The 17,948-nt window shown below is 40.7% G+C and overlaps 1 protein-coding gene and 1 pseudogene across 3 annotated transcripts in view; one reads left to right on the forward strand and one right to left on the reverse strand.

Moving 5' to 3' along the window:
- Positions 1 to 17,948, reverse strand: part of MKLN1 (muskelin 1) — a 275,940-nt gene that overhangs the window by 138,409 nt on the left and 119,583 nt on the right. Inside the window, exon 1 of one of the 3 annotated variants that reach the window (XM_016148733.2) lies at positions 3,146 to 3,279. The exons of 1 other annotated variant lie outside the window; for it this stretch is intronic. In XM_016148733.2, the coding sequence (XP_016004219.1) occupies positions 3,146 to 3,243 (98 nt within the window). In that variant the 5' untranslated portion in view covers positions 3,244 to 3,279. Of the gene's footprint in view, positions 1 to 3,145; positions 3,280 to 17,948 lie in introns of those variants that run through there. One more of the 3 variants, XM_036231137.1, reaches the window with a different exon arrangement.
- On the forward strand, positions 60 to 175 carry LOC118611214 (annotated as a pseudogene).

Raw genomic sequence — 17,948 nt, forward strand, 5'->3', positions numbered from 1 at the left:
ACATCTGCTTGCTACGCAGAATATCCTGGGTTCGCACCCCAAAGGAGCCACAGCCCATGGTCTTCAGCCAAGCCACCTTGAACAAGCCCAATGTCTGATCTTGGAAGCTAAGCAGGGTCGGGCCTGGTTAGTACTTGGATGGGAGACCATCTAGGAAGACCAGGTGCTGTAAGCATAAATAATTTAAAAAATAAATAAATAAAAATTTTAAAGTCCAAATCAATCCAAAACGGTTAGAAGGGAAAATGTTTGTTTGGGGTTTTTCTATTTTTTCTGCTTTTGGGAGATGGAAAAATATTCTAAGTCTTTGGGAAGAAAATAGAGATCTGAATTTTTCTTTCTGTGACTTCACATGTCTATTCAACTAAAATGTGTCTTTAATACAACAACTCTTTCAAATCTCTGAATTCCTGTCTCCATCTTTGTGCAGAAGCAGAACAGCACTACAGTTCAGACTATGGACTGTGGAGCCAGACTGCCTGGGTTCAAATCCTGCATTTATCTAGCAGTGCGACCTTCACAAATTTTAACCTCTCCATGCCTGTTTCCTCATCTGAAAAATGGAGATTCCTCATACAATTGTTGTAAGGATTAAATGAATACCTTTAAAGTGTTCATAAGAGTCTAGCATATGGAAGGCACTGTTCTAAGTGTTTTGCATTGTTATTGCATTACTACCCCTCGAAGTGCGTACATCTGTTATTTGCAATCAATAAATATTTGCTACTGTAGACAATTTCAACAAACAGTTTTACTTAAAATTAGACCTTCTTAGGAAGTATCTTAACATGACTGTCACCACCAGTAAAGACGTAGCAATTACTGTTAGAGAGGATGTTAGGGCAAAGGCAAGGAAAATTAATCCCTTCTTACACTTCCTATCATACAAAACTGTAACATCCTTACATTCTAATAGAAGTTCAGTACCAAGAGTTTTACAGTTTAGGGACAGCACACAACAACTCAGCAGACACAAAACTCTCAAACTCGAGCTCCATAAAACTCAACTACACTCCTTTAAAGAAAAAAAGTCCAGATTACTCTTCTATTATAATAATTTAGTGTTTTAAAATAAAAATTATACTGCTCAAGTCAACAGACTATTATGATTAAATAAGACAATGTAACCAAAAGCATTTAAAAGTTTAATATGCCTTAAATACTAGTTTATGAATACATTAGTGAAAATTATAACGGATTTCTCCAATTTCAAACAGCTGCCTTCTAATTCCAAAACTAGTGCTCTGGGGCCAAAATAGCAAAACATAAAGTTGCCATCCCACTAAATAAGGGGTCTCCAACCCCAGGGCTGCGGACTCGTACTGGTCCATGGCCTGTTAGGAAGCGGGCTGCATACCAGGGGGCAAGCCAGTGAAGCTTCATCTGTATTTTCAGCAGCTCCTCAGCACTAGCATCACCGCTTCAGCTCCACCTCAGATCATCAAGCATTAGATTCTCATAGGAGCACCTGTCCCTGGTGCTAAAAAGGTTGAGGACCACTTCACTAAATCATTTCCTGCCTGAAATGTACTCTTCCCTTTCTACTTGTAACTCAAATGGGACTTGTGATATCCAAGTCTCAGGAGTGTGAAATTCTGGAAGTAGCCTAACTCAAGACCAGGAAAACATCTCTAGCTTTTAGATCTAACAATGCCACTCAATTCCTGTCTGTGAGCCTAAACTTGGTAAAGAAAAACGGTTATTATCTTCAGGTTCAAGAATGTGTTAGCCCTGAAAATCAGAAGTCAAGTACCTAGGGCCACATTTCAACTCCAGCTGAGGGCTAGAACATTCACCCGGCTCGCTTTCAAATTAAAAGTTGGATCCCAGTATCAATCAGGGACACAGTCATACAACAGTCATCAACAGGACACACAGGCCAGATCAGACCACAGGTCACTTGGCACCCTTCACTGAACCAAATCCTATTGAAGGCCTGACTGCCAACCCTTGACCTGAAGAACAGGACAATGGACTGGCAGTCAAAAATTAGTTTCTTCCAGCCATAGATCCATTTTGAGATTCTTGACAGATTTGACTAAAGGAACCAACTTTGAGAAAATGTGAAGAACTTTTGAAAAAGAGGTAGGAAACTTCCTTGAGTATGCTTCACTTTGTTTGCTCAGTAACATAAAAGTGTATTATTTGTCCATAAAATCATTCCTGGGCTTGTGAGATTATGATCCAGGGGGACAATCAACACTTTTCTTCAGCGGCTGCACAGATACTAAAACTTTACTAAATCAGTTATCTGTATGTAAAATTGGAATTAGATCTGCTCCTTCTCTTCGAAAGTAAAGATAAATAAATACTGTATGGAAGTACTTTCAGCATTTCAGAAGGAATTTGCTACAGAAAAAAACAGATGATAGCAATGCAACGGAGCCAGTATTGGAAGTCAAATTCATGAGAGTCAGACATTCTGCCTATATTTGAATTTCTGGGTTGGGAAACTGGTCTGTCTATATAAATCTGTGTTCCAAGCCATAATATAATGGAACTCCTCTGTAATGTCCATCTAGCCCACTCCCTATCTTTTTCTACCAACCGGGAAAGATGCGCCCTGCAGATCCTAGTCTCCCCTCTTGCAGGGATTCAGATCGATTGCACAACTTTTCAGCCTTCCGTGACTTTTACCACTCTTATGCTGCTCATCACTTTTAATGACCTCCCCTCCCCACAGAAACTCCTCTTCTCAGCCTTACACTTTGTCCCGACAGCAATCGACCGAACTGTCCCCGGTCTCCGCCCAGCTTGTACGACCTTAGACATGTCCACCAGTGTGCCTGCCATCCGGACCCCAAAAGCTCCGACTTCTGTCCACCTCCCTGAGCCGCTCGCCCCTCCAAGTCCTCCGCAACCTCCAAATCCTGGGCGCAGCATCACGGGCTCCCAGCTGTCCTAAGCGCTCCGGACCCGCCACACATCTCGCCCCTTCCCCGCGCGACCTCGCTCCTCCGACCTTAAACCCTCCCTGAGTCGGGGGCGAACAACGCTCTCGGCAGCTGGACTGACTCCGGAGGCCGCGCGTCCCCTCACCAGGCCCCGCCTGGGCCTCTCAGCTTGGCGCCCTCCACTGCCCCACTGGCCCAGCCGTGCTTACGCCGAAGAACAGGGAAGCACGAGCCCAGGGCCCGGCACTTACTCAGGAAGGTAGGTGGAGGAGAAGGAGCTCCACTTGTGTAGCGCGTAGGGGAGAAGCCGGCACTCGGGCGCCGCAGCAACAGCCCCGCCAGCCGCCATCTTGTCAGCACCGAAGCGGCAGCCACCGACCGCCGGCCGCGCCGGGAGGAGGGAAGGGGCGTGGCCTGCTCTTAAAGGGGCCGCAGCCGTCCCCGGCCGCCGGCTCGCTGGGTCTCCCTTCATTCGTACCGCTGCCTGCAGGGCTGAGGCGCGCGCTGGTCAGCGATTCTCGCCGAGTTTCCGACGCTGACACCCACCCCTCATCCCGTTAACGAGTTGCCTAAACTGGGATGGGAGTGTGAGCGTCCGATGGACTCTCCTTGGAGCTTGGAGGAAGCGGCGCAAAGGACTTTCCTTACAAACTGAGGTAAGGAAAATTCCAAGAATATTATGAAAAGAAATAAATTGTTGTGGGCTGGGAAGGAAACACGAGAAGACGAACTTGGAAAAGGAACGTCTGTGGGACTTCGGAAACCACTGCCCTCTCCAGTTGATAAATCCTTTGAGGACACAGCATTGAAGGGAATTGGAGTGGAATAGCTAATGTCCTTTCCTTCTGGAGTTGCCCTGGTTTTAAATGTCCTGTCCCCGTGTTCCAGAGTCACGCGGAGACAGGAAAAGGAAATGCTCGCGTGTCCTCCCACCGTGTGCTGTGTCCTTCATTGTAAACATTTGTTGTGCGCCCTTTCATACGAATCTTGTGTAATTTGTTTACTCAGCCCTGACATTCACCTCCAGATCAGGGAAAAAAAAAAAAAAAAAAAAAACTTAAGGAGTTGGGAATCTGTGTGTCATCATTTTTGCAGTTGGTAAATCTGATCACTTTTAATTCTGACGAATTTAGCCCAAAAGTTCAGAAAGAGCAAGAGACAGCGTCAAAAAAAAAAAAAAAAAAAAAACTCGCTCTAAATATCTGGCAATTGTAGATAACACTCCCGTCAGGCACCTGTTGGTCAGGGTTATGCGTGTTTATTCCTTAGCTTAGCCACTGCAGTCACCAGAGTACTCCTCACTCATTGTCTAAGAGGTTCTACCCCTGAAAGCTTGGACGGTAGTTTCATCTCCACCTAACAGACGGAAAAACTCATGCAAAGAGTTTCTCAGTGAATGACCAAGGGAGTCGAAACACCTCAATAATTGTATTCTCTTCCTGTTGTAATCGTTAACCCACCCATAGTTCCTCAGATCCTTTCCTGACTTCCTATTTCCGTAGGGGGAAACCTAGTAATGGCCCCCACTGGCATATCGGAATCAAGAAAACTGAATAGAGAGCCCACAATACATCAACCTTTAAAATCACATGGGCTTTGAGTGTTACAGCATGTTGGAAAAGTATGTCTTCCTTGATAAAATGCTATAACCTCAATGACTCGAGTTGAGAGTCTAAAGATAGTGGGAGACGCCAGAGAAGGTTAGTCCCAAAATGATTAGTGGTTATCTTTGGAGGAAAGAGATACTTTTCAAGGGGAGAAAAGTAGATGGTGACTCAGTTCAATTAGTTTGGGGCCCCAAATTTGCAAATTATACCTTTGACTCTAATGTAAATAGAGACCTTATTCTTTTCCAGACATAGAGTTATGGTTTATGAGTGGTCTTTTTAAAAAACACGTATACGTTCTTCCTAAGATGACTTCTATGACTTTCTATTTTCTTTGGCTAACGTCAAAAGCCTTTAGCTGAGGACTTTCATATCCTGCCTTGATTACTCCTCCAGCCTTTTCTCTCTCTTTATCTTTTTCCCTCTACTCTAGCCACACTAAACCAATACACTGATTTGGTTCCTACAATTTGTATTCTCTGGCCTCCAGGGCTTAGTCTAAGCCAACCTAACTCCTGCTCATTTTTCAGATTATTTCATTCTGGAAAAATCCTCATCATCTATTTTGAGAATAGATGCCATTTTCTACATTTCCCTTGGCACCCTGAGTTGCCCTCCTTATCTTAGCAAACATCACAATATATTTTAATTTTCACTTTATTTCTCACCTCTCTTCCTAAACTATAACTCCCATGAAGGTAGAAGTCATGCATGTCTTGTTTACAGTTGTATTCTCAGTCCTTTAAGAGTATATAGATGTTTATATGGTAGATGTTGAACAAATATTTATTAAAAAATAACTGGATTGTGCTAAAAGAGAATATGGGTTGCAAAGGGAAAAGAATGCCAGAACTTCCCAGACTACAAACATATATTCCCGAGGTATGGTTGCCACAGAGCATGTAAAGACCCAGGATAGCATGGCTTTCCTGCAGCACAAATTTTACAAAGCGTAAAATAATTTAAAATGTTCTTATATTAACATAAACATAAATACAGAGAGATATGATACTGACCCCAAAATGTATGAAAATGTTAAGATAAAATAGAAGACTAAAGAAATTTCAAAATTTGCAGGAGTCTGCTAGTAGACCAGATCTCCTAGGGATACACCTTTATGTCCTCTGCCTTGGGGCATTGCTTAGGTGGTGGGGTTTATTGTAAGGATACAAGGGGAAGGCCTGGAAATTGTCAGTAGCCTTTAGCCCTTCCAGTTCTCCCATACTTAAAAGACTGGGACATATTGATGGCCTCCCAGAGGACTGGACAAAGGATCATCATTTTTCAGAAATCAACTGCCATAATGGCCCAGTCATCTTGTCATCCCCAGAAGCAATCATGTTTTTTACTCTGTGATACCTTCTAAGTATGGTTCTCATACTAAATTCTTCCCAGAGAGAGTAACTGATTGTATTTGGTTTGTCACAATTCACTGTCTTTTCCAGCAAAAAAAAAAAAAAATTATATATACATACATATATGTGTGTGTGTGTGTGTGTGTGTGTGTGTGTGTGTGTATATATATATATATATATATATATATATATATATATATATATATATATATATTTATCAAGAGTCTGTGATATGCCAGGCCCTATTCTAGATGCTAAGGAGACAGGGATAAATAGACAAGCCAGACAAGGACCCTGCTTTCATTGAGCTTACATTCTAGTAGGTCAGCATATAATAAATACAATAAACAAATAAGTCAACTAGATCATTTTACTTTGTGCATTTTAGGTGCTAAGAAGAGACTATAATAGTAGATCAGATGGTGAAGGAAAGCTTCTCTAAGAAAGTAATATTTGAGCTAATACCTATGGAAATAGAAAGTGCCAGCCATGCAAAGGCTGGAAGAAAACATTCTAGGCAGAGAGAATTGGCAAGAATAATGGGCTTGTTGCAGGAAAAGGGTTGGTGTGTTCAAAGAATAGAAAGTCTGGCTGGAGCAGAGTAATGGAGGAAGTGAGTGGAGTCAAACAAGTAGGATCCTAACAGTCTTGGTAAGGAGTCATGATGTGGGAATGGAACCTGTGCAGGATTCAAGCCAAGGGGAAGCATAATTCATTTTACATTTTGTAAAGATCACTCTGCAAAACAAAAAAGGGGTTGATGAAAGGCAAGATGGGTTAAGGTAAAGGAGACTTGACAGGAGGTTATTATAGTAGCCAGCCAAGAAATGACAGTGCCGTAGACTAGCAGAGGAGATGAAGAGAAGTGATTGAATTGGGACATATTTTGGAAAGTAAAGCCAATTAGACTTGCTGATGAAGGAGGGAAGGCAGGAAGAAAAGGAAAGATTCCAGGATAACTCCTGGGTTTGGGGTTTGTACCAATGAGTAGATAGTGATATTTTTATTGAGAGAAGAAGATTTGGGGTTGGAACAGTTCTGAGGCAGAAGGAACTGAGAATTCTGCCTTCAATATACTATAATATGGGATGCCCAATAGTAGTAATCCAAGTAGGATTGCCAAGTATCCACATAGGGACTTATATTGATCAGTTCTTATACCAAGCAACCTCATAGGCCTTTGGCCTTTTTCATATCTAACCAATCAGTGCTTGCTTTTTTTTGGCTTAGGCACTTATTCCTGGGACAATGAATTTTTCTCTGAGTAATATAGACATCGTAACTCTAGGTATAACACCTCTAGATAGAAGAAACCACTCGTGGCAGCCTTCTGCAGAGGTGATGGAGAAGTTATAGAATAGCCTAGAGAAAGAAACCTGGAGTATCTTCATTTTAGTCCCAGTTCTGCTACTTGTCTAACTACGAGGCCATGGAAAAGTCATTTAACTTTGAGTCTCATTTTCCACCACTATAAAGTGAATTTAATAAATATCTAATCTATTTCACAAGGGTGTTTTGAAAGTGAAGGAAGAGTGCCTAGCTTATGGGCTATAAGTTCTCATTCAACTCTCACAGAAACTCTAAGGGATGAATATTATTATCCCCCTCTTCACAAATGAGAAAAAATAAGGTCTAGAAAGGTTAAATAATTGTTTGTTATCTTTGGTTTGCCTTTCCCAGATGTGTAGGAGGGAAGAGAGTGAGGTTGGGGTATTCATCCCCTTGCCTGTAAGGTCACTAGGCTGACTGGCCCTTACAACCAAAGACAACAAGTCCTACTTTCAAGTGGCCTCTCCACACAGCTCTCTCTGATTCTGGGTTCCAGTAACCACCCCTCCCTGTGGTTTCCCGGTATGTTCTCACATCTTTATAAATACTCCCTTTAATAAACCTCTCAAATTGCCCAATTTGAGAATGTCATTTGTTTCCAGCTGGGACCCTAACTAATACAATAACTTATCTAAGGAAATATAGCTAATCAGTGGCAAAAGCCCATTCTGTTTAATCAAATCCTATTTGTCGTATAAGAAAAGACTTAGTAAACTGTAAAATACTATTCAAATAAAAGATACTTTCAAATAATGAAAATTGTCAGAGTTAAAAAGCAAAATAAATACAACTGATTTTATTCATTTCCAGGCAAAGGAACACACCAATTGGTTGAAGGGGAAAGGTGTTTTTAATTGTTAGAAATGGTTGTTACAGTAATTGAAGATTAAAACAAATATTTAAATAGGCTGGAATAGATCCACAGCTTTCTACATTCTTAAAACAAGCCCCATACTTCATTGGTCAGGGGAAAAAATCTTCAGACAGGTCCTGAAACGGTCTTGCATTAACTTACTAGGTTTATTCAAAGTTCGTGGTTTCTTTAACAGCTTTAGCTGTTTTTCCTGTTGTAATTAATGGGAACTTTTTAGGTCTACATTTACATTATTCTTCTTTAAATCCTCTATAGCACATAACAGATACTCAAGAAATATTTTATGAATTGCATCTCTTAGTCCCTCTGGAATTTCTTTTCATTAGTTGTCTTAGTCAATTGAGGCTGTTATAACAAAAATACGATAGACTGGGTGGTTTAAACAGCAACCATTTATCTCTCACAGTTCTGGAGGCTGGTAAGTCCAAGAATAAGATGCCGGTAAATTCAGTATCTGGTGAGAGCTCTCTTCCTGGTTTGCAGACAGCCACCTTCTTGCTTCTTCTGCTCCTGGATCCCCAAAATGTATGTCCTCACATGCAAAATATATTCATTTCATCCTAACAACCCCCCAAATCTTAATTCATTCCAGCATCAACTCTAAAGTCCAAAGTCTCATATAAATATCATTTAAATCAGATATGGGTAAGATATTCCGAGGTAGAATTCCTTTCCAGCTATGAGCCCATGAGACCAAATCTGCATAGGATAGACATTCCCATGCCAAAAAGGAGAAATAAGGAAGGAAGGGATGATTAGTCCCCAAGCAAGTACAAAATCTAGCAAGGCAAACTGCATGAGACCTCAAGGCTAGAAACAATCCCCTTGTCTCTGCCATCTGGATCCCCACTTCCCCTAACCAACCCCCACTTCCTGATCACACCCCACTCCACCCCTGCCCCCACAGTTCTACCTGGCCAGAAACACATCCCCAGGGCTCTACCTGGTGGTGATCACATCTCCACAGCCCCCACGGCCAAGGTTTTGGGTGGCGGCTGTCTGGCCTATTGCAATGCCCACCACTTCTTGAAACCATGGAGGCATCCTTGATAATCTCTGAATTAATTACCTTCGGGGTCATTCTTCCCTTGTCTTAAAGAATAGCTTTGTTCCAAATGAATAGTTGTATGGTCCTGGTCCTATAAAATCTGAGTCTAACAGTCTTCCTTCATTCCATCCCTTTCAGTTCAAACCTAGGTGTTCCTGCTGGGCTGGCTGATGAGGTCTGTAGTTCATTCACACTAATCTCTTTGTCAAATGGCCAGTCACCCACACCTTTGGTGTTCTTTTTCAAGCACTGTTTTCTCACTTTTTTGTAATATGGACAGGCTGAGAAATTTCCAACTCTTTAAATTCTGGTTCCTTTTCACCTAACAGTTCCATTGTCAATTCATTTCTCTCTTTTTGCATTTTACAGTAAGCAGTCAGGAGGAACCGAACCATTTCTTCAACACTTTGCTTAGAAATCTCCTCAGCTAGATGTCCAATTTCACCACTTAAAAGTTCTACTTTCCACAAAACACTGGAACATAAACACAGTTCAGCCAAGTTATTTGCCACTTTATAGCAAAGATCATCTACCCTCCAGTTTCAGACTACATGTTATTCATTTTTGTGTGAGACCAGAATGGCCTTTACTGCCCATATTTCTACCCATATTCTATTCATGTTGTTTTCATATTCTCTGAAAAGATAGATGCTTTCTCTCTAGCTCTCCTCCCCAATTTTTGAGCCCTCACCAGAATCACCTTTAGTGGTTCCTTCACACTAATATTGATTTTTTTTCTAGTATGCACCTCAAAATCTTCCAGCCTCTGCCCATTACCCAGTTCCAAAGCTGCTTCCGCATGTTTAGGTATTTGTTACAGCAGCATCCCCACTTCTCTACACCAATTTCTGTCTTAGCTCAACAAAAATATCACACACTGATGGCTTACATCATATGCATTTATTCCTCACACTTTGAAGCTGGGAAGTCCAGGGTCAAGACACTAGTATATTTGGTGTCTGGTGAGAGCCCTATTCCTAACTTGCAGATGGCTCCCTTCTTGCTGTATCCTTACATAGCAGAGAGAAGAGCTCTGGTATCTTCATCCCTGTAAGGGCACCAATGCCATCTGGGGGGCTCCACCCTCATGACCTCATCTAAACCTAATTACCTCCCAACGGCCCCATCTCCAAATAATATCGCATTGGGAATTAAGGCTTCAACATATGAAATTTGGAGAACACAAACATTCAGTCCATTGATTTATGATATTTAAAAAAAATAAAAAGAATTTGCTTAGAGATCATTTATAGATCAGAAGACTAAAAAGAATTAAAGGCATGGGGGCTGTCAACATATTTTTGGTCAATAAATGAAGAAAATCACCATGGGAATTAGAAGAGTGAACTTGCCCAGTATAATTCCCATTGGACATTTCTCGTATGCCAGGAACTTACAGGCATTATCTCAACAGCTCCACAGATAAACTCAGATTCTTGGAAGTTCAGATTCACCAAACTCTATTATACGGTTCTCAAATGTATGTATTCCTAACCTCACCCCCAGGATTCAGGAAGCCAAGAGAAAGAATCTGATGTATTACTAAAGCTAGTGGTTTTGCCTTAATCTTCTGTTCTCTCATGGTTTCTGTATTAACTGATTTTGACTTTATTATCTTTGCTTGATGTAATTTCTTCGAGCACAGAGCTGCCAAAAGGAAAAGATGAAAAGCAAATAGCAGTGCTAAGTAAAGGCATATCCCCTTTATTTTCTAGGACACAGAAATTTCAGCCTGGCCCCTGTGTGGTCCTTGCCCTAGTCATAGGTGAACATCGAGGCTATCTTCAGGTATGAAGCTCGGGTCTGTGTTCTCCCAGGAGGTGGCAGCAGTAGCAGCCTCAGCCTGCTGGGGAAATCAGAATTCGTCCTTTTGCCTGTTGGCATCCAAATCTAGAAACTCCTGGTTCCAGTGACCACTTTATCTCTCCTTTGGTTTGCTGAGCTTGGTTGGAGCCGGGGCGCAGCGAGTGCAGGAACTGGCAATGATTCTTCTCTTAAGTGCCTGGTTTTTTATAAACACTTTGGTCTGAGCTGTGACCTTGAAGCATGTGTGAAGGAGGACCAGGAAATCTCTGGCCAGGGAAAAGAGCTTCAAAAAGAAAGAGATAGTAACTCAAATATTTCTATCCACACAAGTGTAAAACCAGAGGACCCCAGCTCACAGTTTGGTGTCACACAAAAAAATATAGATTCTAGACTCAGCCTCCCAGCTACCAGCCTTGTCATTGAACCTGTCAGAGCAGTGATTTCCTCATCCGCCTAGTGTAAATTAAACTAGGTGATATTTAAGTGCCTGCTAAATCTTAAATTATAAGTTACTGTACTTTTATTTTCTGGATTAAGTAGGTTTGGGCCTTCACCCTTTCAGAATTTTAAAAACCCCAGACACAACAAAGCACTACTAGTTCCAAGTTAATATCAGGTGAGCACGTATCCTGGGTTGGCGAACACTGCCAGCTGCCTAGGAGGTGGGCAGTAATCCCAGGAAATGTCTGAACACCACACAGCTATGGGTGAACTGTCAACTTCTGGGAGTTGCTTTGCAAATTACCACATCTAAACGAAGCTGACAAAATAATATTCCAAAAAGCAATTAACACTGATTCCTAATGTATTTGGAACCAAAAGGCCTTTTGGGAAGAGTGAAATTGCCTCAAAAAAAATTATCCCAACCTTCTGGGTAGAAATGTTTGAGGTTAAGGGGATTCTTAAGATCTGTCAGTGTTTTCGTCTCATCTCTTAGTCTTTTGTGAAGGAGACAGAACTAGCGCCTCTCGTTTCCACCTGCTCATCCTGCTTACTCTCACCTTCATTGCCTGTACTGCTTAAACTTTTATTCATTCATTCAGTAAACATTTATTAGGCACTTACTATGTGCTAGGTGCTGGGAATACAATTAGCTATTAAGGAGCCGCAATCAAGTAGTCAGAGATTAAGTGGCTAACACATAGAATTCAGAAAGGATTAGCATATAAAATATAAAATAATAATAGTGGTTATAGTGGTAGTAGCAGTGGCATTATCTTCATAAGGCCACAGGCCAAATATATTTCCCAACTAAAGCTATCCCCCAGAACATAGTAGAATCACCTGGAGATAATCCCATAGTCCTACAGGTCTGTTAAGGCAACCCTCTCTTCCTATTTCACATGAAAGTCATCATATTAGAATCCTATCTTGAGTTAGGAAGCTTTACTTCTACAACAGTTTGTAAATAGCAGTATGTGTATGTTACTTGGCACAAAAGGACTGACCTGACTGGTGACAGCTTCCTCCTCTATCTTTTCCTAGTGAAACTATTAGCACAGGTTATGAGCAGGTTAAGTAAGTTTCTGTGTTACTGAAGCAGAGGGAACTGGGAATGACAGAAAGAGAGAGCATGGTGGTAGCAGATTCTTGGTGGCTCCACACTAGAAAAGAGAACCATATCCAGCTCGGAGAGCAGGTCGGAGAATAAGGGAACACAGGGGTGTCCAGTGGTACAAGGGACTGAGCTGAGCTATACAGTACAACAAACAAGCAGATTGTTTTGTTGCATCATGATTAGTTTTTATTTAAACATATTTGGCAAGAATATTATATAGGTCATTGTTACAGTTAGCTATTAGTGCATAACAACCCACCCCAAAACTCAGTGGCATAGTATTAACAACCACTGGCTAGGTCCTTTTGCTGAAATGAGCTGGGCTCAGCTGATTTTAACTAGACTAATTCATGGATTTACAGTCATGTGGAAGGTGACTAGGGACCTAGCTGGTCTAGGATGACCTCAGCTGGGATGACTGGGCTTAGCTCCATTCATCTATCATACTTAGCAGGCAAGCCCTGTCTGGTTCTGGTGGAAGAGACAGGGGCCTGAAAGAGAGTGGAAAGCATGCAAGGTCTTTTTGACGTCTAGGCTGAGAATTGGCACTCTCTTACTTTCACAGCATTATATTGGCCAAAGAAGCTAACAAAGCCAACCCAGCTTCAAGTGGTAGAAAAATAAACTCTATCTTGATGGGAGTTGATGCAAAGTCACATTGTAAGGGGTATGCATGAGGGAGAGAAAGAATCCGGACCTATTGCAATCAGCCTACCAAAGTGATATTATTGCATCATATCAGGAGGTATATAGGTCGGGTTGTCCCACTATTAGTGATAGTAAGTTCAATACTCGATTAAGTGATAACTGACAAAGCTCTCCTTTGGAAAGCTATGTCTTCCATATCTGTGGGTTGATTCTTTGATATTCCACGTCTATCCTATTCACACTGTGTTAGTTTCTTAGGGCTGCTGTCACAGGGTACCTGCCAATTGGGTGACTTACTTAAAACGACAGTAATGTATTGTCTCACAGTTCTGGAGGCTAGAAGTTTGTAAACGAAGCGTCAGTAGGGCTCCCTCTGAAACCTTAGGAGAGAACCCTTCCTTTCCTCTCCCAGCTTCCGGTAGCCTCAGACATTCCTTGGCTTGCTGCTGCAGCACTCCAGTTCAGCTTCTATCTTCACATGGCATCCTCTCTGTGTCTCTGTGTCTTCACAAGACCATCTTCTTAGAAGGACATCAGTTACATTGGATTAGGTTCTCATCTTACTAGAGTATGACTTTGTCTTAACTAATTATATCCATTATGACCTTATTTCTAAATAAGATCACCTTGTAGAGTCCTGGAAGTTAGAACTTCAACACACCTTTTTTTTGGAAATCATAATTCAACCCATAACACCCATCAACCCTTAACCCAAAGGTTGTATCATCCGTTGATAATCCTTGATTGAATCGGTTATACATTGTTTATACATTGGTGATGGTGATATTTGCTTCACAGGTTTGGGCCCAGCAGCTTACCTAACTTAGAGTGGGTGTTAATTAGTTCTCTCCATATCCGGATGACAGGCCATTACTTCTAGGTCATGTTGGATAAATGACGGTACCACAGAGTCTACTAGCAACTAATCAGGAGTTGATCAATCTCATTAATTTGAACTGTGCTCATCAGGAATTAAAGATAGCTTGACCTAAATTTCAACTAAAGTTTATCTTTAAACATACCAATAAATAAATAAATAAATAAATAAATAAACAGTTTTTTAATTTCTTAAACAATATTATGAGAAGGAGATCATATCTATTCAACATAAGAGAACAACTTTTGGGGAAACCTTTTGCATTTTATATACACATTAGGAAGCTCTTTTACAAATCAATCTTCAAAGTAGGCTCAACTTTGTTCACCTGAAAAAAGTACATTCATCCTTTCCACAAATAGTAGTGAACACCTGCTATATCCCACGCAATGTTCTAGGTACTTGGAATACATCAAAGAATAAAACAAATATCCCCGCCCTTGTTTACCTTCTACTTGCGGGGAAGATAGGTGACAAACAAATAAATTTGCAAATTATGGGAGGGGATTGCAGTGTTAAATAGGATCATCATCATTTGAAAGGTGATATTTGAGCAAAGCTTGAAGGAACTGAGGAAACTGGTCATGTGGCCATCTGGGAGAACAAGAACTACGAAGGCCCTTGGGCAAGAGTGCGCTTGGCCTGCTGGAGGCACATCAAAGAGGCGAGTGTGGCTGAAGTGTAATGTTTTATTTATCTAAATATATAATATAAAAAATAATAACTAATCTTCCCGACAACTGTGTGACGTGGTTATTGTTTTTCTCTTTTCCAGGTGAGGAAACCGAGGCATAAGAAGGTTAAATGACTGCCCCCAAATCATGTAACCATCAAGTTATGGAGCTGGGACTGGAGCTCAGGTAATGTCTCCAGAGACTTTTGGTGCTTTCAAGCACCAAAGTTGCTGTACTGCCTCCTAGTAATAAGAGATGAGGTCCGATAACTAGGCACTGGATCCCACAAGTCCTTAAAGGCCACTAGTAAGGATTTAAGGTTTTATTCTGAGCGATAATGGGTTTTGAACAAAAGAATGATGTGTATTTGTTTTTGTTGTTCCAGAAATTTCCAAAGCATTTATGCACTTCAGGTATGTATTACTCTTGGCATTGTATATACTTATATAAATCCAAAAGGATATCAATTTATAGGAGAAAAGTTGATACGTATAATTTAGAGATAATATCCCATTCAATACCATTTGTGTAAGGGTAACCTGTTCTGTTTTTAAAGTCTTATAAGAACCTCTTTATTGTGTGGATCTAGCAACACTTAGGTACTTGGCTGTGCTTTCTTAGAGGCACCAAGGCAAAGGTCTGACCAAAAAAATCTTTGTTTTCCTACTTTGAAGGGGAAAAAATATATATGAGCAAATGGACTATTTAAGATATGTCCTGTCTGCATACCAGTAGTGCCGCTTTCTTGGGCTTAATGTGTCAGAACCCTGTAGTGGGCACCCACCTTCACAGGGGCTCCATGGCCTCAAATGTGGGGTGATCCAGAGGCACCTGCCTTTGGGAGTATCTAAAGGACTCTGGCTTAAGGCAGCCGTCCTGCTCAAGGAGCACTTAGCAACAGCACAGGCAGAGTCAGCCTGGAGAAGAGAAAGCATTGGGAAAATCATCCAAAATGATATCAATGTTGATAATATTTGCTATAATTTAGCATTTACTGTATGCCTAGCAATATGCTAAATGCTTCACAAGCATGAGCTATATAGTAAACTAAAGCTTAAAGAGATTAAGTAAATTGCCCAAGATCATATATAGCTGTGACTTAAGCACAGCTTTACCTTTCTCAAAAGCCCATGTTCTTACTCTTTTAATTTATACTGCCTAGGAATATAATTCTCTATTGTTATTCCTACTGTAACCTTCAAAACACTGACTGTCTGGAGGTGGTTCCAACTCTAAATTTGCAACTGCTAACTGGACATAACTTCAAATTTCAGCCTTAACCTTTCTTACAATTTTTGGTTTATCGGACACATCTTATATGTCTCATCAGATTTTCTTGTCATCATCCAGTATAGAGAGTCCTCAAAAGAATAAAAATAGATGTTCCATACGACCCAGCAATTCCACTCCTGGATATTTAATCCAAAGAAAATAAAAACACTAATTTGAAAAAACATATGTACCCTATGTTCATTGCAGTATTATTTATAATAGCCAAGATATGGAAGCAACCTAGGTGTCCATCAATAAATGAATGGATAAAAAAGATGTGGTACATATATAAATGGAATATTATTCGGCAATAAAAAGAATGAAATCTTGCCATTCGTGACAACATGGATGGATCTAGAGGATATTACACTAAGTGAAACAAGTCAAGCAGAGAAAGACAAATCCCATATAGTTTCATTTATATGTAGCATCTAAAAACAAACTAAACAAGACAAAAACAGACTCATAGCAACAGAGACCAAAGGGATGGTTACCAGAAGAGAGGGGGTGGGCAGCTGAGTGAAAAGCAGATGGGGAATATAGTCAGTAAAATTGTGATAAGTTTACATGGTGACACATGATTACTAGAATTCGTGAGGTGATCACATTGTAAGGTATACAAATGTCAAATCCATTGTACACCTGAAACTAATATAAACAATATGATTGTATCCCAACTATACTTAAATAAATAAAATTTTTAAAAAATCCTCAGTTTCTTATTCTGTCTCAGCCACTACTGCAGCTGACTTGCTTTGTTTGGGTCCACGTCATCCTGCTATCTATCTGCCACTTTCTGAACCTGGCCCTCCCCCTGGACTGCCACTGAACAACTGTTCTCACCAGCTACACACTGTGAATGTCTGGCTTCTCTCTCTACTCCCCAACTAGGATTAAAAGCCATATCATAGAACATTGGCGTGGCTCGCTAAGAGACTAATGATGGGAATGTATGATGTGACCTAGAAATATGAAGAAAGTAACTCATGGTGTGATGAATTTTGATCAGTGGAAAATAGGAGATGGGAGGGAACCACAAAGATGGATTCCTTTTCCTTTCTCACTCCCAAGAACTTATCAGAGCATGTTTTCATCGTATAGAATGTCTGAAGAGATTCTGCATGGACATGCAGGCATGGCAGATTATCTCTTCCCTTTTTGTTCTCACTTTTACTGCTCTGGGATTTCATCTCCTAAATAAAATGCTAACATTACTTCTTGGTTTGTGCTCTGTGATATTCAGTTCTATGATATTCAGTTTCTCTCAACGGAACTACCACTTTCTAAATACTACTGGCTCAAAGCCAAGCTCCCAAGAGACAATAATAACTGATAATATTGTCACTTTTATGGAACTCATGCATTCCTCCAAAAAGGTATAGTTTATTTGAAAGAAAATAAAAAAATAATAATTGAAAGGATCCTTGCTGAACCAGTAACTCAAAACTAGCATAAATCCTAAATCCACTCATGCCCTAAATGTCTCGCAACTAGCTTTTTCCTTCCTTTCCAGTCCTGTCCTGGTTTGGATCCCCATTATTTTCACTTGGACCATTAGAACACCTTCCTAATTTATCTTTCTATTTCTATATTCTCCTAGTTCTCATCCGATCTGAATACCATTGCCACCAGATAAATAGTCCTACAAACTGATTCTATCTTGCACTCCCATGTTCAAAAACCTTCAGTAACTTCTCCCAGCCCACAGGATAATGTCCAAAGTTCCTGCTAAACCTAATCTTCACTCACAAACTGCCGTGACCTACATTTCTAGCTTTAATACCAACTATAGTGTTTCTCTATTTGAATTACACCACCAACTATTCTGGGTTGCTTGTTTTTCTCAAACATATGTTGCACTTTCTAAGACCACCATGCCTCTGCTATTGAACTGAACAACAGAAGTACTTGCGGGTTTTGATAACCCCCCTGGGAAGTATCAGAATGCCCATCACATCCATAACCATCTCCCAGGGATTTTTAATAGACAGGACACCAACTTATAT

This window comes from Rousettus aegyptiacus, unplaced genomic scaffold, assembly GCF_014176215.1.
Source record: "Rousettus aegyptiacus isolate mRouAeg1 unplaced genomic scaffold, mRouAeg1.p scaffold_m13_p_13, whole genome shotgun sequence".
NCBI lineage: Eukaryota > Metazoa > Chordata > Mammalia > Chiroptera > Pteropodidae > Rousettus > Rousettus aegyptiacus.